General features: G+C 35.1%; 2 protein-coding genes across 2 annotated transcripts; one reads left to right on the forward strand and one right to left on the reverse strand.

Moving 5' to 3' along the window:
- Positions 1-9,960: 9,960 nt before the first annotated feature.
- LOC109205460 lies at positions 9,961-11,042 on the reverse strand. The gene is made up of 2 exons (XM_019368171.1): positions 10,507-11,042; positions 9,961-10,450 (listed from the first exon to the last, which is right to left on the reverse strand). The coding sequence occupies exons 1-2, from the start codon at positions 11,040-11,042 to the stop codon at positions 9,961-9,963; spliced, it is 1,026 nt and encodes a 341-aa protein (XP_019223716.1).
- Positions 11,043-16,875: 5,833 nt separating this feature from the next.
- Positions 16,876-22,790, forward strand: LOC109205462 (putative Myb family transcription factor At1g14600). The gene is made up of 6 exons (XM_019368174.1): positions 16,876-17,452; positions 17,767-17,843; positions 17,955-17,991; positions 19,091-19,256; positions 19,838-20,123; positions 22,194-22,790. Exons 1-6 carry the CDS (start codon positions 17,326-17,328, stop codon positions 22,506-22,508), a joined length of 1,008 nt encoding a protein of 335 aa, XP_019223719.1. The 5' UTR covers positions 16,876-17,325; the 3' UTR covers positions 22,509-22,790.
- The last annotated feature ends 3,760 nt before the right edge of the window (positions 22,791-26,550 follow it).

Genomic DNA, 26,550 nt, shown 5'->3' on the forward strand with positions numbered 1-26,550 from the left:
CAACTCATTGATAATTTAGAGGGTAAAATAGGCATTTGACAATCAAAAATTTGGAAAATCTAGTTAAGTGACCTTCTGAGTGCAATAGTCATAGTTAAGTAACTTTATTGTTACAAGCGAAAGAAAAGTAACTTTATGAAATAATTTGGGATAGTTGAGTGACGAAGCATTTGTGTTTACATAGGGTCCGGGAACGAGTCTTATCTTAAGGGAATGTAATATAAGCAGTGTAAATTGATGCAAAACATCACTAGCTGATTCATATTACAATAAAATAATATAATTTACTATAAATATTGAATGTGATTAAATTTTTTCAGTATTCAAATTTTTGGACTACTGAGAAAATTGCTGTGTGACTGCTAATTCACTGCCTATTATCAATTGTCCTACGTACCTTATAGTAATAAGACAAGGCCCTCAGATAAAAATAACTTGGCTTTGGACTTATTGTGAAAGTCTTTCTGAGTACTCTCTGACTGTTTCTCTCTCCTCTTTATTATGACTCTCTCTCTCTATCTCTCTCTTGCAATTTTGAATCATTCCATTCTCTGCAGAAGCCAGGAATATCCATCATTCCTTATCTGCCACCCCCTTCCCCTTCATAATAAAGACTCTCTTTTGCCTGCTGCTTTTCCTCTTTGTTAATCCCAAAACTCTTTTGCAGTCCTTTCAAAAATATTTTATTGGCTTTATCTGAAAGGCTAAAGGATGAAGAATTTAATGCACTACTCAGTTTTTGTAAAGTAGTACAAGTATGTATATATACAGGTAAAATATACTGTTTGACATACTGTCCCTTTTAGGGAGACACTGCTGTTTGTACTGATGTAAATGACAACTCTAACCTTTGTCAAGGTCCTACAACTTCTAAGGGAAAAAGATAAATTTTTGGGATATAATTTCATGTTCAACTTATAGCCTGTTTGGCCTAGCTTCTTTTTGGCCAAAAGTGCTTTTTTTGGTCAAAAGCACTTTTGGCCAAAAATTGAGGTGTTTGGTCAAGCTTTTGGAAGGAAAAAAAAATGTTTTTGAGGAAAAGCAGAAGCAGTTTTGGAGAAGCAGAAAAAAATAGTTTCTCTCCAAAAGTACTTTTTTGATAAGCACTTTTGAGAAAAATACACTTATAAGCAGTTTTTTAAAGCTTGGCCAAACACTAATTGCTGCTCAGAAGTGCTTTTAAAACTAATTAGCCAAACACAAATTGCTTCTCACCAAAAGTACTTTTGAGAAAAGCACTTTTGAAAAAAAGCACTTCTCAAAATAAGCTGATTTTTGCAGCTTGGCCAAACGGGCTATTAAGATTTGTAATATAAAAATCACTTCTTTTTTAATTTTATGACTCAAAAGTCATTTTAGTATAGCCTAGTTAATAAAAATATAACAGTTACACGAAAATGTAAATTTTAGCAGGAAATGTGACATGGATATCCTAATTCTCTATTAATTCATTAAAATTTCACACAGTCATAATCTACTTTGAATTAACAACTTGGTCGTTACAGTTAAAAAAATTGTGATCATAATAAAAACTTTGCTCATACTTGAACTTATGAGCTAAATGCAAAAAATTACTTCACATATTTCAGTTTTCACTTTCAAAATCACCAATTAATGTACAAAAGGTTAACAAACTAATTACTACTGCTTGTACTTGAATTCATTGACAAAATGTGCCCATTAAGTAACATCGGCCAAAAAACATTGCGTAATAATCAACAAAAACATTAAAGAATGCATCACACAGTTGCAAATTATGGACCTCACCAGTTGTGCCATTTAAACTGTGGATTAAACACAAAATTACAAAAATACCCCTCAAGATACTCTATTCTTAGAAACTCTAGATGTCACGACCCAATATCTGTTAAAGGTCGTGATGACGCCGGACACCACTGTCAGGCAAGCCAACACCAAATAGTTAATTTAGTTCTCATTTTTGGTATTTTGAAATCATAATTTCCTTCAATTAAATAATAAGTAATGAACTTCACATAGTAAATAATAATGTTTTTAACAAGTTTCAATACTGAATAATGCCATAATCATCCCAGAACCTAGTGTCACAAGTGCATGAGCATCAACTAGGAAAAATAAAATAAAATACATCATCCGTCCGGAATACAAATTGGACGGGAAAGTAAAATATAAATACTCTGAAGGAGACTCTACTGGCTGCGGATCGTACATAAGATGCAGCTCACCTAAGTCCCCGGGTCAACCATGGCGCCGCGCCCACTAGGCCATTAGCCATACATGTGCCTGTTCAACAAAAATATACAGCAAGTGTAGTATGAGTACGAAAATAACGCATACCCAGTAAGTATCTAGTCTAATCTCGAAGAAGTAGTGACGAGAGGTCGACTCCGTACTTACTATGGCCAACAATTATAATAATTTGAAGTTCTAATTAAGCATGATATGTAGAGATAACAATAAAACTCAGAATAAGAAATAACAGAACAAGGCTTCACCACTTAAATAACCCAAATTACTTCTCTCATTTAAAACAAATGATCTCTTAAACAATGAAGCTATACCAATTATAAAAAAGGGTTTTCAGTTATATTCACACACAATACTCCGTCGAGGACGTTCGGCCTGATCCAACATAAAAGTAAACTGTGCACTACGAGGACCGAACGGCGCGAACGATAGATGCATCTAATTACCCCGCTCAGAATCATACATGCGACGCGGTCAAACATAAATTTAAGGAATTACCCCGCTCGCGGATCATACTTGCGACGCGGTCAAATATAAATTTAAGGAATTACCCCGCTCGCGGATCATACTTGCGACACGGTCAAATATAAATTTATCATTAAATCATTACCCTTTCTCGATTCTTTTCAAAATGAAGACAATTCAACTTGAAGCTTCTAAATCCTTAAAAATCCTCAACTGAGTTCCATTTGATACAATTAACAAATATAATCAAGTAACGGTGTCCAAAAAGCATGGTGTAAACCTAAAATTACCCGGACATAAACAGGAATAGTAGCTACGTACGGACTTTCGTCACCTCGTGCGTACGTAGCCCCCACAAATATAAGCACATATTGAATCATTTCGCCTATGGGGTAAATTTCCTCTTACAAGGTTAGGAAGGACACTTACTTCGCTCCAAAGTTACATAATCGGCTCCCAAGCCCTTCCGACGACTCAAACCGATGCCAACGCTCCAAAACTAGTCAATAAACGTGCAAGACCATAAAAATATATTATAATACTCACAACAATTCAATTTAAACAAATTACCAACACCGCTCGAAAAGTCGATAAAAATCACCCTCGGGTCCACGTGCCCGGATTCCGAAAATTTTTGAAGTTAAACTTTACCCATAATATTACGAACTCAAATATATATAATTTATTTCCAATTCCATGCCCAAATCCGTGGCCAAAATCCAAAAATATCAAGTTCTAGGTTTTCTTCCAAATCTCACAATTTCTACAAATTTTCATGTCTAAATCTATATATAGACCATGTATATTTGTCATGACCCAGATTTTCCACCATCGGGATTGTGATGGCGCCTAATGCTGAGAATGCTAGGCAAGCCAACAATTACGGTTCTAACATATTAATCAATAACCAAGCAGTAATAAATAATAATTGGAAGCTAAGCAGATATGAAATGCGGAAAATTTTATAACAGATTAAATACTATAGTACAAGGCTACCCCAAAATCTGGTGTCACAATCCACGAACGTCTAAGAATTTCTACAAATACTGGTTTCAACGAAAGTACATCTGCTTTTCGGAATAAATGAAAACAGGAATCTAAACAGAGGGAAGGGGACTCCAGGGACTTCGAACGCTGGCAGATCTACCTTGGGTCTCCCGTGGACTGAAGGCAGCCACCCAAACTCTGATCAGTATGGTCCTGAACCGGGATCTGCACAGAAAGTGTAGAGTGCAGTATCAGTACAACCGACACCATGTACTGGTAAGTGCCGAGCCTAACATCGGCGAAGTAGTGACGAGGCTAGGACACGACAATAATATAAACCTGTGCAGTTATACAGTATACTAATAGAATAACAATTAATAGAAGCTAAGCAGAAATGAACGGGAAGGGGCAACATGCTATGGGGGTAACAGAATAAAGAATCACAGCAGTAAAGGAATTTAACAGCTAAAACACCTTGAACTGATAATAACAAATAAACATAGCAACAGAAAATATTGCACGACATCACCCTTCGTGCTTTTACTCTCAACCTCACAGGTAATCAATAATAGAAACGCGCACGGCATCACCCTTCGTGCTTTACCACTCAGCCTCACGAGATAATCAATAATGGATACGTGCACGGCATCACCTTTCGTGCTTTAAAACTCAACCTCACCATATGAATAATAGAAATGTGCACGGCATCACCCTTTGTGCTTTATCACTCTTCCTCACCATATAAGCAAACAACAGAAACAATAACAACCCGGCAAGGGCATCATAATTAAACAACTTTGCTTCATCACTTAACTTCACAACATAAATCTCAACTCGAGCTAATACTCAACCAATCTCCAAAGCCAGAGCAAACATAATAAAACTTGTCTAACATGAATAATAACCAGTTTAAGCAAGAACAGTACGAATAAAGAAACACAACGGTCACAAGTATAAGACTCACTCACATGCTATGACCCGACAACAACGTATAGATACTCGTCACTTCACCTATACATCGTACTTAACGAATAAACATTTAGCAAATAAGGCAACAATACATAATCCCTCAAGCTAAGGTTAGCCATAACACTTACCTCGATTCCACGGCCAAACTCAAGCCTCAAATACCGTTTTTCCCTTAGTTTCAACTTCCAATACGCCCCAATCTATTCATAATTACTTATTAACATCAATTAAAGCCATAGAAACCAATTCTAATGCACAATTATAGATTTCCCAACAATTTTCCGAAAAGTCAAAAATTTGCCCCCGGGCCCGCTTGGTCAAAACTCAAGGTTCGAACCAAAACCCGATTACGCATTCACCCACGAGCCCAAATATGTAATTAGTTTCGTAATTCAACCCCAAATCGAGGTCTAAATTCCCAAATTTGTAAAATTTCCAATTCTCCCAAAATCTCTAATTTCTACCCTTAACGAACAAGATTTAGGCCTAGAAATCTAATGGGTGTTGATGGAAATTGAATGAAAAGAGTTTAAGAACACAAACCTATGATTTGGTGTTGAAATCTCTCTTCAAAAATCGCCCAAGGTCGAGTTCTATGGAAGAAAATATGAATTTTTGAGCAAATCCCAACTTAGGTTCTGTTTTAAAATCACTGGGCAGGTCTTATTCGCGTTCACGAGAAGCCTGTCGCGTTTGCGAAGCAGCGGTCCTATTAACCTTCGCGTTCGCGAGACACACTACGCGTTCGCGAAGGTATATCCCCCCTAACCTTCGCGTTCACGAGCCGCTTGCCGCGTTCGCGTAGTGTAGTATTCCCCTCCCCCAGTTCCCATTCTTCGCGTTCGCGATAGCCTGGCGCGTTCGCGAAGGGTAATGCCCCCTAACACTTCGCGTTCGAGCCCAGTGTCTCGCGTTCGCATAGAAGGACTTCTCCTTCAGACCGACCTACTCTTCGCGTTCGCGGGAGATCCTTCGCGAACGCGAAGAAGGACACATCTGTGCACCTGCAACAACAAAACAACAGAAATTTCTAAGTCCAAAACACCCCGTGGCCTATTCGAAACTCACCCGAGCTCTCGGGGATCCAAACCAAACATGCACACAAGTCTAAAAATATCATACGGGCTTGCTCGTGCGATCAAATCGCCAAAATAACATCCTAAACAACGAATTTAGCATCAAAATCAATGGAATTCTCAAGAACACTTAAAGTTCTATTTTCACAACTGAGGGTCCGAATCACGTCATATAAACTCATTTCTTACCAAAGTTCAAGGCATGACTTAAATACCATATTACACCTGTACCGGACCCCGGAACCAAAATATGGGCCCGATACCAACAAGATCAAGCATTAATAAATTTCTAAAAACCATTATATTTTCAGTTTAACAATTTTCTTCAAAAATTCATTTCTCGGACTAGGGACCTTGGAATTCAATTCCGGGCATACGCCCAAGTCCTATATTTTTCTACGGACCCTCCGGGATCGTAAAATCACGAGTCCGGGTCCGTTTACTCAAAATGTTGACTGAAGTCAACTTAAATCAATTTTAAAGACAAATGAGGTTTTGAAGACCTCCGAACCCCGAATTGGGTTCTAAAACACGAGATGACCTTTTGGGTCATCACAATTTAACTCACAATGAGAAGAAATCACTTACCCCATAGAAGTTGCTGAAAATGACACTCCAAAATTGCTCGAAAATCGCCTCCCATGGAAGAAATGAAGTGAAAATGAGCCAAATCCCCGATTTTAAAAGAACACTGCCCAGGCCTTTCCCCTCGCGATCGTGGAAATCCCCTCGCGATTGTGAAGGCCAACAACAGTTGCCCAGAAATTCCTCAATCGCGATCGCAAACCTCCACACGCGATCGCGAAGATTTACCTCTCAAAACTACGCATTCGCGAACCAAGCGACGCGTTCGCATAAGGCAAAAATCTATGGTCCATTAATTCCTTCTTCGCGATAGCGTACATCGACTCGCGATCGCGATGCACAACACCAGTCGCCCCCAAACAACTCTACGCGATCACGGATTTCCAATCGCGATCGCGTATAAGGAAACCAGCATCAGCCATGACAACAACTTCAGCAGATCCCGCAAGTCAAATTACAATCCGTTAACCATATGAAATCCACCCGAGGTCCTCGGGACTTCAACCAATCGTACCAACCAGTGCCCAAACACATTACGAACTTGCTCGAGGCCTCAAATCGCATCAAACAATGTCGATATCACGAATCGCACCCCAATTCAAAAATAATGAACTTTAGAACATCAAACTTCTACATTCGATGCTGAAACCTATCAAATCACGTCCGATTGATCTCAACTTTTGCACACAAGTCACATTCGACATTACGGACTTACTCCAACTTCTAGAATCGGGTTCCGACTCCGATATCAAAAAGTCCACTTCTGGTCAAACTACCAAAAACCTTCAAATTCTAACTTTAGCCAAATGACTCCAAAATAACCTACGGACCTCCGAATCCACTTCCGGACGCACTCCCAATACCTGAATCACCATACAGAGCTATTCCCAGGCTCGAAATCCCAAACAAACATCGATAAAATTGAAACGCACTGCAACCCAAATTTATGAAATTCTTCCCAAAATGCTAACTTCCACAATAGGCACTGAAATGCTCCGAGGTCATCCAAAACCCGATCCGGACATACGCCCAAGTCCAAAATCATCATACGAACCTGTTGTAACCTTCCAATCCCGATTCTGAGGTCGTTTACTCAAAATCAACCCTTAGTCAGATTCTTCCAACTTAAAGCTTCCGAAATGAGAATTCTCTTCCCAAATCAACTTCGAACTCCCCGAATTTCAATTCCGACCACGCGTACAAATCATAATACTTGAAGTGAAGCTGCTCATGGCCTCAAACCACTGAACGACACGCTAAAGCTCAAAACGACAGGTCGGATCGTTACACTAGACTTCTTTTTAAACACGGTAATAATGACAAGGTCAATCATGATTCTTCTATTCAGACTCATGCCTCTCTTAGAAAAACACCAACAATATCACGTCAATTTTTCGGCCAAAATTTGAATTTTTCATTTCAAATCAAAGTTGTTATTCCATTTTACTAAATTAATTAGAGAACTAAAAAAGCCACGTCAATTTTTTGGCCAAAATTTATATTATTCGGTCACTTTTATATTTAAGTTAATTAGGCGATACCAAAATGACTATTGTATTAATTCTAAAACATAACAAAAATGACTTTTGTGTTACAGAGCTTTAACTTATGACCATTGTTGAAATTTATCAATAATTTTTTTTTTGGTGGAATGAAATTTTTTTATTCATCTCCAAACAAGTACATCAATAGGAATACAATGAGAAAACTATAAAGCAGTTAACTATGCTTCTAACTATAAATGAAGACTGTACAATTCCTTTCTATCTATCTATATATTCCTTCTATCCATCTTCCATCATTTCCTTTTGTTCTCTTGTTTAATACTTCTACCATAGGAATCTTGCATTCTTCTTTAATTTGCTCACAGACTTCATGTGGTCTAGGCACTGAACTCTTCCATACGGCTTTATTCCTACCTTTTCATACATAGTAGTTGGTTGCTGCTAATGCTGCATATGCAAACTCTCTGCTCAATTTTCCAGCCATCTTCCTTGTCACTCTTCTCCATAATAGCTGCCCTCCAAGTTTGTAATTCTGAATTTAGCCATTCCAATATTATACCAATGCATCTGCTGGAGAACTGGCACTCATAGAATAGATGCTCTATAGTTTCCTATTCATCCCCACACATCACACATAGGCCATCAGTATTCACCCCCTTGTGCCCCAGCCTATCTTTGTGAGTAGCTTCTTCTGCATAGTCAACCAGCAAATGAAGCTGTGTTTTGGCATGTTCTGTTTACTGCATACCCATCGTCCCCATTGACATTTGTCTAGGGACCCTTTCAGCCATTCATATCTCTTTTGTATTGTATATTTCCCTGTACTTGACTGCCACCCCCTCTTTACATATCCGTCTGCCAGTTTGTCTCTAACATTACAAATTTTCTTCCAGTACCAACTACTATCGTTTGCTGCTTTATACTGCCACCAGTCTACATCTTTAAGGTAAATATGGTTTATCCACTTGACCCATAATGAGTCAGTTTTTTGAGTGATATCCCACACATATTTCCCTATCGCAGCCTCATTCCAAGATACACAGTCCCTTATCCCTATTCCTCCTTCCTGTTTTGGTCAGCATACAAGGTCCTAGGCTACTAAGGGCACTCTATTTGTTTCCACTTTGCCATCCCATAGGTAGTTCCTACACATTGCTGTAATACTTTTTAGGACTGCTTTGGGAAGTATGAAAACTGAAGCCCAGTATGTATGAATGTGCATCAAAACTGAATTTATCATTTGCACTCAACCTGCATATGATAGATTCCTTAAACCCCAGCTGTTTATTCTGTTAGCCATCTTATCAACTAGTGCCTGACAGTCCATTTTAGAGAGCTTCTTTGAAGAAATTGGGACTCCAAAATATTTGAATGGGAGCCTGCCCTTGCTATACCCTGTTATTTCACATAAGTCTTCCATTTCTTTTGCTTCCATGTTCACTGCAAATATATTTGACTTCCCTACATTTGTTGTTAGACCAGAAGAATTAGTGAATGTTTGTAATCCTCTCCGTAATAGCATCACTGATTGAATTTCCCCTTTGCAGAAAAGAAGAACATCATCCGCAAAGCATAAATGATTCAGCTGCAAACTCCTACATTTAGTGTGAAATCTAAACCCCTCCATCTATGTCACATGCTTCATAATTCTTGAGAAATACTCCATACATATTACAAAAAGTAGAGGAGATATTGGATCTCCTTGTCTCAAACCCCTCTTCCCTTTTATATTCCCATAAAGTCCTCCATTGATTGCCACTGTATATTGAGGTGTTGAGATGCATTCCATGATCCACCTAATGAATTTCATAGGGAAGTTAAGCGCGTGTAACATTTCTTCCACAAAGTCCCACTCTATAGAATCATAAGCCTTCTTGAGATCTATTTTAATAAGACAGCTTTTTGTTGCTGCCTTCCTCTTGTACAGTCTAACTAAGTCTTGACATATTAGGATATTTTGCATGATTGTTCTCCTAGTTACAAAAACACTCTGGTTTTCTGAAATTATATCTGGTAGGATAGTCTTCAATCTGTTGCATAACATTTTGGATATGACCTTATAAACTGTATTACAGCAAGCAATAGGCCTAAAATCCCCAACCGTCTCTGCATGATTACTTTTAGGAACCACTGTTATAACTGTTCTATTAATTGTTTTCAGCAATTTTCCCTGATTCAAAAAATTCCAGTGCTGCCTCCTTCAGAGCTTTACCAGTTATTTCCCAGCTGTCTTTAAAAAATTTACTCCCACACCCATCTGGTCCAGGAGCTTTCTCACCATCTATTTGCCACAATGCTTGTTTAACTTCCTTTTCTGTAAAATCTTCTGTCAGCATTTGTCTTTGCTCCTCTGTTACTACCTTGCCTTCCCTTACTAGTGGACTGCAAACATGATCTCTTTTGTCTGTAGTAGATCCTAGCAAGTTTGAATAGAATTCCACAAAAGCACCTGTTATCCCTTCTACATTTGTTACCTTGTTGCCCTTAGAATCCTTAATAGGTAGTATCTTATTAGCATTTATTCTTGCCTTTATGTAGCTGTGGAAGTACTTGTTATTTTTGTCACCTTGCTTCAGCCATTGTACTTTACTTTTCTGCCCCAGGAACTGGTCACTTGCTTCCTTGTATCTCCTGTATCTGCTTGCCAGTTTCTGCTCTCTTTCACTAAGACATTGGTTTAGGGATTTTGTTGCATGTGCTGCTGACATTCCTCAAGATCCTTCTTGGCTTGTTCTGCTTTTCCTTCTATATTACTGAATTTTGTTCTCTTTAGTTGCTTTAGTACTCTCTTCAATCTGTTCAGCTTCCCTACAATTTGATACATTTTTGTCCCATTAATTCCAGTACTCCAGCTTTCTGCTACTTTACCTTTGAAATCTGGATCCATGCTCCACATGTTGAAGTATTTGAAATGCCTATTAACCATCTGCTTCCTATTATCCCAACTAATGATAGCTGGGCTATGATCATACAACCCCTCAGTCATATAGTGCACTGTTGAAGTAGGTATCATTGACATCCAATCAAAATTTACCAATACTCTATCAATTCTACTCATTACTCTATCTTCTCCACTCCGTTTATTGTTCCAAGTGTAGAATGCACCAGTAGATTTAAGTTCTTGAAGGCAACATGTATCTACACATTGCTTGAACTCCTTTGTTTCAGCCACTATTACTTTACTGCCTATTCTTTCATCAGTATTCAACACATTATTGAAGTCCCCCATCACTGCCCATGGACCCTGATTGTACTTGTATATTTCTTCTATATCCTTCTACAGATTCCTCCTTAGAGCTATATCATTGTATGCATATATCATGGTTACATTAATCTTCACCCCTGTTCCTCTATGTTTAATTATACTATGAATCAACTGATCAGTAGCTTTTAGAATATGCACCTCAAAAATGATTGGTTTCCACAGTAACCAAATCCTTCCCTTAGGACGCTGAGCCAAATTTGTTGTAAAGGACCGCCCCTCACAAAGATTAAGAGAAGCTCTGTGAGCTTTTGATCTCTTAATCTTTGTTTTCAGGAGACCAAACAGACTAGCTCCACTGTTATGCATAAACAGATGAACTTCTCTCTGTTTATCTAGTCTGTTTAGTCCCCCTTACATTCCAGAAGCCTATCTTATCCATTGGGCAGGGGTCTTTCCCCACCCCTCCCATGTCCTGACCCTTCTCCACTAGTTCTCCCTCAGGGTTGGAAGAACTAACTTTATTCTGTCTCACTTCCTCTGTGTCTCCTCCTTTGTTAAGCACCTCAAATGTATTCCTTGTTGTTATAGCCATGGGATTACTCTGTTGTTTCTCTGACACTTTCTCTTTAGCTTTGCCTTCATCTCTTTTGTTCTCCTTATTCTGAATAGGGACTTCTGTTGTTTTCTCCCCCTGTTCCAGCTGCTTTCTCCTAGTTTCTGCTTCTTCTCTATGTAGTTTCCTGCAATCTTGTAACTCATGTCCAAAATTTTTACAATTTGGACATAATGTTGGCTTCCATTCATAATTCACCTCTTGCTTCACTATTCTCCCCACCTCATTCTCAACATAACCTGCTTAGGGTATTGCTGATTTTTTGACACTTCAACAAGTACTCTGGCAAATGCTAATCTCTCATTATTTGTAGTAGCTCTATCTGCTTTTAATGGCTTCCCAACCAATCCAGGTATCTTTGTTAAGGCATTCTTCCCCAATACTTGATATCCAAACCTTTCAGCCTTATCCACACTGGAATTCTATCCACATTTCCTTACTTACATCCATATATGGTTCCCAAGGCTTCACTACAATAGGCTTTTTGTCAAACATCTGGACTCCCTCTTTAGTGACTTGAATTCTACTTTCAACAGTGTGAAATCTAACCAGGAACACTCCTCTATTTACTTGTGCAATTTTATCTATCCCCAAACCTCCCCATATTCTTCTGAAATATCCATCAATTACAGTCAATGGTGGATTTGATCCCAATACATAGCATATAACTGCTGTTTTCCAGTATACGATTTCATCTTTAATATCATCCATTGTAATTTTGACATTTTCCCCAGCTGTTACCTCACTATTTAGGTCTAATCCTTCACTACTTGGTACTGTGCCCACAATTTTACTCCATGAATTAGTTATTGTATTCAATTGTACCTTGTTTGTCGCATTTGTCTCCATAATTTCTGCCTCCACTCTATCCGCCCATGATCCACCTGAATGAATCACCGGAGTTGTTGCCGGATTCAATGGAGTCTTCACCACTTCAGTTGAGTGCTCTGCATGTGCAATTGGCGTCATTGATGATCCTTGACTTAATCCTAATGGCACAACTCCTTGAATAGCATTGATGTTCCTCGTCTTCTTTGCATCTGCCGACGGTGGAATTCCAGTTCTTCTCGATTGATTGTTTGAATTTTCTACCATGCGTTGTTGCCCTCCCCCTCCATTCTTCGTTCTTCTCGTCATTTCAGTGTTACCTGAGAGGAGAATTCATTCTAGAGAGAGAGAGTCGTAGGTCTTCCCCTATGCATGTTTGGTATCCTATTTGTTCAAAATATGTATTATCCATAAATTTTGGGATGTAAAGTTTTCAGATTTTGTTTTAGTAGGACTTATCTTCTGGTGTGCAAGACCTCCTAATTAAGAAGATATTCCTTTTTGTAGATTAATTCTTGTCACACATTCTTGGCATAACAAAAGTTGAATCTCCCTATTTAGGTAAATCACATGAGTAAAGATCTTATTTAATCAAATTGAAGCTAAAATAGTGGAATAAATATAGACCTTTCACTTTACAAGAAATGCGAAAACTAAAATCAATTAAAACTATGAGACAAATAATCAGTTGGGACAAATCTTCATTTCCCATTAATGCCCTTCGATCTATAAAAATTGAAATATATCTCAAGGTAGATTGCTCGAACGGACCTTAAATTGGTCTTTAATTTCCACACCTTAGACACGTGACATGGAATTGCTAATACAATCAGACTTCTCTATAACAACATCCCCACATAATAATCATTTACTGTAAAAGAGTATTCTCAGAACCGATCTTTTATGTTATGTTATATTATACTTATGTCCTATATAACCGTACTTTACTATATCATTCAAAAATATAATAGGTCTGATTGTATATGTGAAAATTTGTGGGATTTGTTGCAATCGAGTGAGGTTTCAAGTGCGGCTAGGAAATATAACCACTCAGTTTAGGAGCGTCCCTCAAATTATATTGTGGTCTTTATTCTTTAATATGCCAAATGGAAAGTTTTAAAAAGCTACTAAATATAAAATTTCAGCAGGAATTTAGGATGCAAAAATTAAAATGAGGAGCTTAGTTTTTCAAATTATCGGCACCGGCTATGTAAATAAACCTGCACTATCAACGTACATGAACGTGAATAATTTTGATACAAATTCTACGTACGGAAACCGTCTTTTGACTAATTTACCTTCTTATCCTCACTCGCTCTTCGTCCTACTATCGTTGATTTCTTAGGAAAAAATCTATTGGACGGTTCAGATTTGATTCGTTAGTCCCTAGACTAGTTCTTTGATAACCTTTTCTGAATATTGACTCTTTCTTTATCTTTTGCCTTGTTTTAGGTAATGTTGACTTTTGTCTGTCTTGACTTTGTGAAAGAAAAGGGAAGAGAGAAAAAGACTTGTGTCTTGACTTTGGATAGCTGGATAATCTCTCCTACGGTCTTACCTCGTTGGGCAATAGCCAATATGGTTTTCACGTTAATTTTTATTATTCTTACTTTTGTTTGTTGAATTAATGTTTCAAAATTGAGATTGGAAGTAGCCACCAATAAAAATACATATAGTTGGACTCTATTATATGAATATTACTCTACTATTTATATCGTTTATTTAGACCATACTTTAAAGTATAATTTAATATAAAGTTTTCTTGAATATGTTAATGTACTTTTACTGCAATCGTGGGCGATAAATCATCCATATTATTTAATTTTACTTTTTAAATGTGGGTAATCTCATGTGGCAATATAAATACAAGGCAAGAAACCTTTCTCATGATACAATGAGAAAATTTGGTTTGTTTATTATGCTAATGGAGGAATTATGATATATTATAAAAAATTAGCACTCTTCAACTTAACCATTTCTTTTCTATCTTAACTGGAACGTGTATAAAATGGATTTTGATATTTTAGGCTATAAACATTAGGAAAATTGTAACAGATTTATAAGTACCATGGGAATTTGGATGATCACAATAAATATAGCTTCTGTATTTATTCATAATTTCCATGTAAATTGACAATTTGCTCATTCGATTCACCTAAAACAAACTAATTAGATGATTTTTATTCGATTTTTTTCTACGAAAAACTTACTAGCAGAAATTCAAGCACATGTACTCAATCTTTTTAGATTTTAAGGCAAATTATTGGCCGACACGTTAGTTATATTTATAATAGTTTCTTAATAAAATAAGAAAAATGTGTGTCCAAATGAGTTGAACGTGGTATCCTGGATTAGTGTCATGATGCATGACGGTCAACTTTGACAAATAGCAATGTGAAATAAAAGAAAGACTTACTTACTACTGTTTTTTTTACAAGATATTTAACAACAATATGTAAAGTACAATAAAATTAAAGCTTTTACGTACATAAAAAACTATTAAAATACACATTAAATTATTCAGTGGTGATACAGTAACAACCTTGACCCTTGAAAAAGGAAATCAAACATTCAATTTATACGGACTAAAATATGATCAGTTCAAATGTTTCACTTTAACACAAAGTAACAATACATAGATATAGTTTTTAAAACAAAAACTGTAGTAAAATGAACAAAATAGTGAGTATAATATACTGTATCTTTGTCCTCCTCTAACCTCAACCTTTTTTTTGTTGGATAATAAGAACCATTATATTCCTAAATTTATGTTTTTTGATCAGTTGATACCACCTCAGAGTAGAATAGGCAGACAGCTACGCATATGGTACGAGAGCCCCATGCTCTATATGAAACCAGGAAAGATCCTGAAATACGAATAAGGAAAAATAATAATTTGAACGACTAAGAGCCCGTTTGGACCTAAGAAAAATTTTTCTTTCTTTTCGAATTTCTTTTTTTTACTTTTTTTCGAAATCAGCGTCTGTTCATAAAATTTCTAATTTTCACTTAAAAAAGCATATTGGGATTTTTCGAAAATTTAAAAAACTCCAAAAAATTATTTTTCAAAATTTTCACTCAGATCACTCAGAAAACGTAAAAAACAACCCAAAATTATATTCATATCCAAACACAACTCTAATTTTCGTATACCATTTTCACTTGAAATTTTTTTTCACTTTTCTTTTGAAATTTTACAATTCTTTTGTCCAAACGTACGCCCACTAAATTAGCAACCTACATGTCAAAAGAGTAGGGGGAATTCAAAGTAATGTTAAATATAAGCTTGAGTAACGATTTTCTATATCAATAAAATACTCTAACTTTGTGATCGTATACTATATACGTTACCCAAAGGGTGTGATTAGACGCCGACCTTAATTTTATAAATTTATTTAATTATCAATTAATACTTATGATTGATTTTATTTATAATTTCTAATTTTCTAAGGAAATTTACTTATAATTAATAAGTGACCTAATTGTTCAGTTTTGTTGTCACCTTTAGTGCATACAATTTAAACTCTGAAAAGATTTGAACTTATATAGAAGCTTCTAGTGTAAATTTTTATTAAATTATCAAGTCACTTAATTAGAAGTTATTAAATTTTGTTAATCAATAAACTAATAGCCTAAAAAATAATATAAGCTAGTAAAAACCTTCTACATCATGTTAAATTACACTTGTTAGTAATGGGTACAACATAAAATTTTAAGAAATGAAACATTGCATGTATATTCGAGAACCATATGTAGGTTAGAATGATACAGTTCCGATTTCGAGAGTCAATACTTCTTTATTTTGATCGCACATTTGAACATAAAATCTATAAATTTTTTGAAATAAAATTTATATATTTTAATTTTTTCAATAAAAATACTACATATCACAATTATTAATTATTTAAATGTATAAAAGACATAAACAAAGCCGTGGTTAAACAATAACTCGTTTATCCCTTGAAATCAGAATTCCTTTTTTTCCTCATCCGGTGTCCGGTATCCGTATTGGGGTCCGATTAAATCCGGATTCGCGCCGTATGTTCTCACATTAGGGTAAAGCGCTCCCTAACAAAATTAATACCATACTCAGGACTCGAAGTAGAGCCGTACTTACCATTGCACCACAAACTTTGTGAGGAAATCTAAAAATTTTGTTGGGAGGAAAGGAATATTGTATACAATTATCATTTTCCTATTTTTTTTTTGTTGCCATAATAATAAGTTTCGTGGGCATATGTGATGATGACGAAGTTGGCGTATTAAGATTCTAGAGAGAGAGAGAGAGAAATAGTAAAAGGAACGAGAGTCAAAGCAGCAGCGCAGCAGTTGGTACTATTTGTATTGGTAATGATTTCGGCACAGACAGACAGAGCAAAAAAGAAAGAAAATACAAAGCCATAGGTGAGAATAGAATACAAAAGAGAGATATATATACTACTATATCAGAAGCTCGTGATGAGAATTTTTTCTTTACAGTAGTAGCAAACAAACATCAAATATATCAGAGAATTAAGAGACTGAAAAATTTGCTTTTCTCGTGATCTTTCTTTGTACACATAATTATTACACTTTTTGTTGTTGCTTTAAACCTAGACAGTTTCAACGGGATTTGCCAAAAACCATCTCTTTTCTAAGTCTAAACTTAAGCCAGATATCTCTCTCTTGTTCAACCTCTATATAGAAAGAACATAGCTCTCTTTTTTCCTGTCTTTATCTAGAGAAATTTCATTTAGTTTCCCACTTTTTTTTTTCCATTTATTCTGTTGGTGGAAACTGAAGGGATAGAGGTGAAAAAGAGGAGTCTTGAAAATACCATTTTGGAATTTGAAGAGATTTTTTTTGAGAAGAAGAAGAAATTGAAGAATGGGAAATTGTGGAAGAAATGGTGGAGTGAGACAATATATAAGATCAAAAGTACCTCGTTTGAGATGGACACCTGATCTTCATCATTGTTTTCTTCATGCTATTGAAAAACTTGGTGGCCAAGATAGTAAGTTTTAATTCTCTTCTTCATCTTCTATGTAACTTTTTATTTTTATTTATTTATTTATTTTTTTTTATAATTTCTTTTGGTTTTTCTTTGGTTACCATATCGTCTTACTTTGCTGCTGTTACTGCTTTATTTAGCATTTTTTCCTTGAGTCGAGTGTACATCGGAAATAATTTTTCTACTTTCTTAAAGTAGGGGTAAGGTCTGCCTATGTAACACCCTCGCCGTATCCCACTTGTGAGATTTTATTGAATTTTTTGTTGTTGTTGATGTTGTAATTTTTGTTTGGTTTGCTTGTTTGTTAATATATGTAGAGGCTACTCCTAAGCTTGTTCTTCAGATGATGGATGTAAGAGGACTTACTATTTCTCATGTTAAAAGTCATCTTCAGGTTAGTTTGTTTTTTAGATTCTAAATATCCATTTTTTTGGCTCTTCTATTTTTTTTTTTGGGGGTTGTATTTTGTTAAGTTTACATGGTATACTTGTTTTCATGATAACAGATGTATAGAAGCATGAAAAGTGAAGTCAACAGGCAAGGTAATTCAAGATTTCTCAATTTATGTGTGTGTGGGAAAAAGTGAAAAAAAAATCCATTCTGTAACTAAAACATTGTTCTTTGTTATTCTAAGTATTTAATGTTCTTCATTATGGACTGTTGAAATGAGTACATCTTTTTGTGTTTATGTGCAGTAGAATGTGAATTCTTTATAAGTTTCCTCTATTAGAATTTCTTGAGCTGATCTTTTCACATTTGAATGTCTAACAACTAAACATATCTTGGGAAATTATCTTACTACTCACTTCATTTATTGCATCTTTCTTTCCCAATGCAGTTTCTTTTCTTGATTAAATTCCATTAGCACAGAAATGAAGCAACCATTCCTTTGGATCTTCTAATATTGGCATATTTAAAGTAATCAAAGTCGTCTACTAGTTGAATTTCTGATGCCCATTTACTAGAATTCCTTTCATTTTGATAGTTTTGTAGAAACTAAATCCTTTTTCTATGTCCAAATTTGTGTGAAAGTAGTTCTCCCATGCTAAGACTAGATTGTGAATGTTGTACACTGTTTCCTACTTGTTTGATATTTACGTTCTATACACACTGTAAAGTCCTTTAGAAAAATCAATCTAGTATATTTTATTCCTGAAGGGGGAGTCTAGAGCGATGATGAAGTTGTCTCTGTATGGCCTATATGTTATGGGTTCAAGCTGTGGAAGCAATCGCTAATGCTTGAATTAAGGTAGGTTGTTTGCAGCACACCTAGGGCGAAACTACATTGGCCTAAGGGTGGTCAATTGATCACCCTTCGTCGAAAAACTAAACCGTGTATATAGGTAAAATATTAGGTTTTAGAGATATATAACATATATTGAACACCCTTTAATGAACAATTTATTTCACTTATTTTAAGTCTGAACATCTTTGGGGAAATTTCTGGCTTCGCTATTGATCACATCCCTTGGTATGCGGTAATTCCTGGACTCTGTTTGAACGCAGGATACCTTGTGCACGGGGATACTATTTTTTTATATTCTACTACTCTAGTAGGCATGTGTAAATAATTTTTTTTATTATGCATATAGTTTAACCTTTTCTTGTTTGCTTGTGCTTTGTTTTGTTCACGAACAACAGATAGAAGCAGCACTCAACAAAGAAAACAATCTCTAGAAAATCATGATTGTCATCAAGAAGAAGAAGGGTGTATTGAGCAACAGAAGCTTTTGGTTTACGATCCATCTTTTAGTCCAATTGAAAGATCAGATTCTCCTTACTTTAACAGTGTTCAACCCACAAAAAGGTGAGTTTGTAATCTTTTATGGCCTCAGTTTCCCAAGTCTCAAAAAGGGTTTTGCCTAGAAACAAAAAGGATTTGCATTTATGGCCTGGACATGTCATCATTATCTTTACTTTATATCGTATAGTGTCAATTAATGTGCAACTACAAGTAACAATTTATAACAAATGAGATTACTTTTCTAAAATGATTAAGGCATATAATATGTTACTACAAGTTAAATTACCTCGATAATTTGTTTACATTACCTGTAATTGGCAAAGTCAGAATTTAAAGTTTATGGGTTCAGAATTTTAATTTTTAAGTTACTAGGTTCGAAATTATACTTTGCACATATTCAATTAAATTTTTAAGATAAATATAAGGTTTAATTTGAAAAAAAACTACCAAATCCGTAATTAAAGGGCTGGCTCCACCCCCAAGAGCTAGTGTATAACTCGGGGGTTTGGCAACTTATTTATCCAAATTATTAAGTAAATTAGAACCTAGTAACAAAAGTAAGACTAACATCGCGAATTCTACTTGTCTCTATCTTTCTTTTTTAACTTTTTGTCTCACACAATACTGTTATGAATTCATCTTAGAGCTAGAATCAAGACTACAAACTGCAGCCAGAGAATACGTGAAGCAGTGGCCAATCAGTACAGTAAAGATGATTACATCCATAGTATGGCTGATAAAAGTGTAGTAAAAGAGAGGAAAAAAGAAGGAGAGAATGGTTTCATATGGCAACAGACTTGTGGTGAAAGTGAAACAGAAAGAGAAAGAGAAACAGCTCATCCTGCTTTGTGCAACAGTACTTATTTCTCTCTGCCACAAGATTTCTTTCAAAGTTTTAATCCTCAAGTTCAAGAATCTGAAATTTTCAAGGTACATATCCCAATAACCCTATACTTCTCTTTTTTGGTTCCAACTGCTAGTTATAAGGGGTGGTTTGGTACCCGAGATAAGGTGGGATAAGGCGTGAAATTAAATTTATTCCATGTTTGGTCGATGGTAAATTTATCCCAGGATAAATTTATACCGTCAACCAAACATGATAATATCCCACCTTATCTCATCAAACTTGGGATTATATTATTCACCTCCCAGGCAAGCGCGAAGCTACATTGTTTCGTCGAAAATTTATAGTATTTATTTAAAATATTAGTTTTTAGAGGTACACAATATATATGGAAATTTTTTTTCACTTCTTTCTAGTTTGAACACCTTTGGGAAAATTTCTGACTTAGCCATTGCTCCCAGGTGAGATAAATTAGTCCAATGATTATAATCCTGGAATAATTTAGTCTGCGTACCAAACGACTCCTAAGTTCTTGGTATAAGTAGGGGTATTTTCTTTTGTGCAGCTTTTTTAGAATGAGAGGTTGAGTGCACTGTTGGTATTTTTTTTTAGGTCTATTTTCAAGATTCAACTCTAGTCATACAGTATACTTTTCTTTTTTACTTGCCTTTCTCTGTGAAATTTTCTGCGTGTTGTAGTACATTGTGTCTACAACTGGCAAAGCCTATAAGTCTTCATTCTATAGGGTATTAGGTACACTTAGTACTGAAAGTAGTTGAAATACAAAGTTGATGTTGCTTTCTCTTCTGTTGTTTAGTGCTTCTTCTTTATATTGTTTTGCTTTTAATTTTGCCATAACAAGAAAATAAAACAAGCATGACCATGTATTTCCCACAAAAGAAATGGAAAAACAAGTTTAGTATAGACAGAGTTGTTACTTTTGGCACATTAGTTGATACTTGATACCATGAAATATGGGGTAATCTATTTGTAATTAATTAGCTTAAATTGGTGGCCATTTAGGAAACTTTCCATTTTGACGTTAGAATTAGAAGAAGCATATGAGTAACTAAGATAAGGTTCTAAATCATATGGATTTAGCTTGTACACAATGATAATGTATAGGATTTTACACTACTAGTGTGTATAACATGTTGTACTAATTGAGTTTCAACTATAAACATCGTCAAATTACTAATTGACTTTTATAACCTGGTTCGTTTTCAAGATTATAAATTTCACTTTTTGTATGGGGTCACATGTATATATCTTTTAAGTAATCTGATGGTGTAAAAAAGTATTTTGCATTGTCAGTATATATAAGTTAAACTCTTACATCTCGCTTATTTTTTAGGTAACCAGTATAAGTATTCCTCTATGCCGTTAGTATATTGAAGTTAAAATTCTTTATATATATGTTGAGGGTATATATGTATTTATTGTTGGATGGGTTGTTGAGAGTATATTTATTAGGCATTGGTCATGTTTTGACATAAGTAAACACGTTGATGAGAAATTTCATGATGCATTCATTATATTCCAACGTTACTTGGTCTTTCTACCTAAGCTTTTGTATTTTCTTCATACTTTAATCTCAGCGTTTGACATAATTTCTGGTTGTTATCTGGCACGTTAAAAAGCCATGCAATTGTGGAAGGCAATTGTGAAAGTCTCTTTGGGATCTTATAACAAAATTCAAATGGCATTTAATACATTTACTATAGTACAATATGAAAGCAGCAGTGACTTTACAACCGTGGACCACATTATTTAATATGTATAATGAGTGATCTTTTTGGTACTATTTTTTCTGCTTCTCTATACTGTGGTCTAAATAAAATATTGTTATTTAGCCGAGGGTCTATCGGAAGCAATCTCTCTGTCCTTCCAGAATAGGGTAAGGCTGCGTACATCCTACCCTCCATACCCCGTTTATGGGATTACACTGGTTGGTGTTGTTTTTTCTCTATACTGTGTAATACATAAGTTGATATATACAATTTGACCATCTTATCATTGCAAAGTGTTAGCTTACAATTGCGCTTAACTTAATTATAAACATTGGCTTTGTCAACTTAATCTTGCACTATCAGAAGATCGAAAAGATAACTATAGAAAATCGTCTTAGCTATTATAACTGATTGTTTGTTGCTCAGGCGGCCAAGCAACAAGATTCAAAACGGGAATCATCAAAGAAGTGCAAATTCGAGGGCTCGAGGAAAATAGAAAATGTAGGAGAAGAAGAAGAAGAAGAAAAAGAAGACGACGATTGTAGATTATCGTTGGCTCTCTCATTGCACCATCCTTCAATTCAAAGAAGCAATACTTCGTCCACAATAAGTGAAATTAGTGAGGCAATTTCTTCATACTCGGGTTCCAACCTGAATCATCACGAGTACCACTGGCTTTCTTCTTCTGAAAAACATAGTGTTATTAATCTTGATCTCTCTATTGCCTTGTGTAGTGAGTAGTGACTTATGAGATTTCCTGAAAAATTCCCCTTAGGTGAATTTTGAAATCAATTAGTCTTTTTATTAGGAGGATGAAGTTTTTTACTTCTTTTACTGTAGTGTTTCTCTTTCTTTTTTCTGTGTTTACTATTTTAATTTATTACCCTTGTTCATGTTGATATCAGAGAAACGCTTCAGTAACTTAAGTACTCGAGTGTTGTTATTGTAGTCCATTTGTAACTTTTATTTCAGTTACATTGTAGTATTTTGGGATATTATCATTTTTAGCTTCTGTCAGAAACGATCTAGTAGCCGAAAATGTATAAAATGTATATATTTACCAATTTCGTACATTTTTTCGGCAATTATTTTTACAACGACTATAGTGTCATTTTTCCTAGTTTTTGTCTTTTGAATTATCTAGGGTTTCACCTTTGTCTTACTAGCCTTTTTGTCGTGTTTGTTCTTAAAGGCGCGCATTTGTCTTTTTATGACCATAATAGTGAATTTTATGGTCAATTTCGTCAAATATGAACTGGAAATTGACAGTATGGAAGTTTAACATTTTGTTGAATTTAGATAAAGAACAGAATAAGAAAAGGAAAAGAACAAATCCTTCTGCTACCTTTCGCTTTTGGTATTTTTATTTCCAACCTTCTTTCACTTTGATGTGCTTTTAAGTATGGAGAGTGAAGTAAACAAATAGCCTTCAAAAGTGGCTGATTTTATTAATTTTTTGTTCTCGCTTGCCCCAGGACAGAAAAGAGTTTAACTAGTGTTGTTCCTTGCTTATCCCATGAGCAATAATTTTAATTTTTGACCTTGAAATTTGGCATGAAACAAGCAGGGGTTAAAAATTAAAGACCAGTTCAAAAAATATCATATTATTGCAATTTTTTGAAGTAGGGATGGATGGACGTTATCGGTTTTGGATAATAAATTGATGGTCAATCGACATGTATTTTAGCATGACAATTTGGCGCAACTAATATTAAAATTAGAATACACATATCCTGCAAACAATTCAACATGCAAGATGGGGATTAATAGTTTAATTTGTTGACTATTTGAATCTTCACCTTGTTGGTAGGGAGTCCGATTTCAGGCCATATATTAACTCGATTTTCGACGGGATGAAAAAGACATATATGGTAGAATTGAAACCATCTAATACGATCCTAATCGAAATGCATACATTTGTCTCATACACTATGGGGATGGTGAGAAGAGATATATTTTACATCCCAGAGGGGCTATAATTGGAGATACCATTATTTCTGGTACAGAAGTTCCTATAAAAATGGGAAATGCCCCACCTTTGAGTGCGTTTGAACTATTGATTTACGTAATTGGAAATAACTCCTTTCTCATCCCCTATGTATAATAAAAAAAAATTAAAAAGAATCTAACATACTAGATGCTGGACAAGAATTCTAAGACAAAAGGTAAACAATCCGGCTTGGTCTTTTAAAGGTTAGCAAAAGTGTACCCGCCCACTCCACCAGTGATATTGTCTGATTTGGGCCTAGGCCCTCACGACTTTAAACTGTGTCACTAGAGTCTAAGGTCTGTCTACTTATATACCCAGCATCTCTCCCGTGTTTTGTCAATGTGGGATTTGCCTAGGGTATCACATACACCCCCCTTAGGGACTCAACGTCCTCTGAGGTTTGCCCCTTCACCGTTCAAGGTTGCACGCGGAGTGGCTCTGATACCATATGCAACAGCCGAACCCACTAGTGATATTATCCGCTTTGGGCCTAGGCCCTCACTGCTTTAAAATGCGTCACTAGAGTCTGAGGTCTGTCTATTTATATACCTAATATCTCTCCCGTGTTTTGTCGAAGTGGAATTCACCTGTGGTGTCACTAAAAGATCCATTATATGTTGGAGTTGTATTGCTAAAGATACAATATTTGCACTAAAATAAAATATATACATTTATTTTGGGACTAATTAGTAAATAGTAACTGCAGTTGCATTAAATCCATAAAATAGCTTGAGGTACAAACTGCAATTTTATATCCTATGCGTACTCAAGATTTCGTTATTCAACTTTTTTAAAATTAATTCGTGTGTTTATAAAAGAAAATGACAAAATATGTTGACAATTCATCAAGAGGAAATTCTCCGACCAGTTATAATAATGTCTTTTCCAAGAATATAGGTGCAATAATCGAGTGGCATAAACAAAGATATATAATTTGGTAACAATAATGACTTATAGACTTATAACATATTTCATATCAAAATCCATATAAAATTTCTCAATAATTTCTTGATACCATTCTCGCAAAAGCTATATATATGTATATATTTTCTTAAACGTATTGGAGAATAATAAAATATAGATTAATACAGGGCCCGTGTTTCTTGACTCTTATTGATCGAAGAGACACCAAATTAGGTAAGATGTGACTGAATTTAGCAACATGCATGAATTCTGATTAATTCGACATACATTTAGAAAGTTAGCCTTTACAAGTTTGTCAAACCTTGACATGCAAAATTCCTTAGTACCTCGATCATTAGTAAGGTAAGCATTACGTCCATCCTCTCTTTTTTCTTTGCTATGAATGATTGTAGCACATTCACGTTTAAATTCGGATGGTTTTGAAGTTGCCACCTTAATCTCCTACATATATATAATTAAAAAAAAAAAGGGGGAGGGGGGGGGGGGGGGAATCTTGGAATATATGCACAAAATGGGCCAATAATCAAGGAGCACTGTGACAAACTTGATCGCAAACATAATGATAATTGGTAATACACTCGTGCACAAAATGGTTTGATTATGAATGTTTGATGTGACATTGCTTAATTATATTATGCTTTGGAGATAATATCAAAATTGTCTTTCACTTTGTTTTTAAACTAGGGAAGGCCGGAAGGGTGAGAAATAAAGCAAAATTGAAGAGGAAAATGACAAAAAATATTTTGATTTTCGCTGCTCGGATACAGAGAAAAACCTTTGCACTTTTTTTTCCTAGGTTCCAATAAAAGGACTCAATTTATATTGAGTTTTACTTCTCAACATTGGAAATGTAACAGATCAGAATTATAGGCAACCGTCTTTGAAAATGGAATGATCAACGTGAAAAAATAAAGTGCGTTATCTGCTATAATATATTAAAATACGCTAATAGAATAAAATTATTTCACATGTTCAGTGAGCGTATAAGTTAAATTCATTCCTTTACATATATTTGTATTTATGCATGAAAGATGCTGGCAAATAATCAGGGGTAGTAGGAGAGTAGAAGCTATGGGCTCGATCCGATTCAATAGTTTTGGCCCAAAATTTGTATTTGTCTTAAAAAATTCATATTTATTAATTATTAATTTAGCACACAATAATTTAAAATATATAAAATTCTGAACTCATAAACTTCAAATTCTAGTTTCTCCTCGACAAACAACCAGCTACTATACAGTTGTTGCTTCTGATTTGACAAAAGATTAGAGAGGTATATTTTGTTTTCTCTTTTAGTCAAATAGGATTGACCAAAACCTGTAGCCATGTTTGAAAATCTAAAACAAAGGTGGAGAGAATGTTACCTAGAGAATGGAAAAGCTCTAATTTAAGCCTTTTAGGTAGGATTAATTGTCCAAACAAATAATTGCAACTATAGTCAAAGATCACAGCTATATCATCACATGATAATTTAATTATTTGTGAATAATTTGTGAAGGCCCTAAGTCAAGGAATTAGCTAGAGTTTGTTCTTTGGAATCCTATGGTCTATCTTTTTTCCAATTGGTTAGCTTAATTCATAATATTGCAGTCCATGTAATTCACACAATAGAAAGAATTCTCCATAACAGGTTGGCATTGACTTTGGTTTTTAAACTTTGCATTTCCATTTCATATGTGTTTTTATATGACCAATCAAAACTTGATTATTTCATTTCATTTTTTATATATTATTCTGCATGAAAGATATTTTGTCACCGAGCTATCCTTTTTTACTCATATTAGTGAATTTTTGGCGCAAAGCACGTATTGTCAATCAAATGATTTCACTTCATATAAAAATATTAACAGAGATTTCAGTATATACGGT

This window comes from Nicotiana attenuata, unplaced genomic scaffold, assembly GCF_001879085.1.
Source record: "Nicotiana attenuata strain UT unplaced genomic scaffold, NIATTr2, whole genome shotgun sequence".
Lineage (NCBI taxonomy): Eukaryota > Viridiplantae > Streptophyta > Magnoliopsida > Solanales > Solanaceae > Nicotiana > Nicotiana attenuata.

What these genes read in the sequence shown, in the direction of transcription:
- LOC109205460 (XM_019368171.1), bottom strand. Translation starts at nt 11,042, where the DNA reads ATGGGGGACTTCAATAATGTGTTGAATACTGATGAAAGAATAGGCAGT. An exon ending in GAGGAATGTCAGCAGCACAT is followed by an intron (nt 10,451 to 10,506) that starts GCAACAAAATCC and finishes ACTGGCAAGCAG; the next exon opens with ATACAGGAGATACAAGGAAG.
- LOC109205462 (XM_019368174.1), top strand. Translation starts at nt 17,326, where the DNA reads ATGGGAAATTGTGGAAGAAATGGTGGAGTGAGACAATATATAAGATCA. An exon ending in AAGTGAAGTCAACAGGCAAG is followed by an intron (nt 17,992 to 19,090) that starts GTAATTCAAGAT and finishes CACGAACAACAG; the next exon opens with ATAGAAGCAGCACTCAACAA. An exon ending in AAGAATCTGAAATTTTCAAG is followed by an intron (nt 20,124 to 22,193) that starts GTACATATCCCA and finishes TTTGTTGCTCAG; the next exon opens with GCGGCCAAGCAACAAGATTC.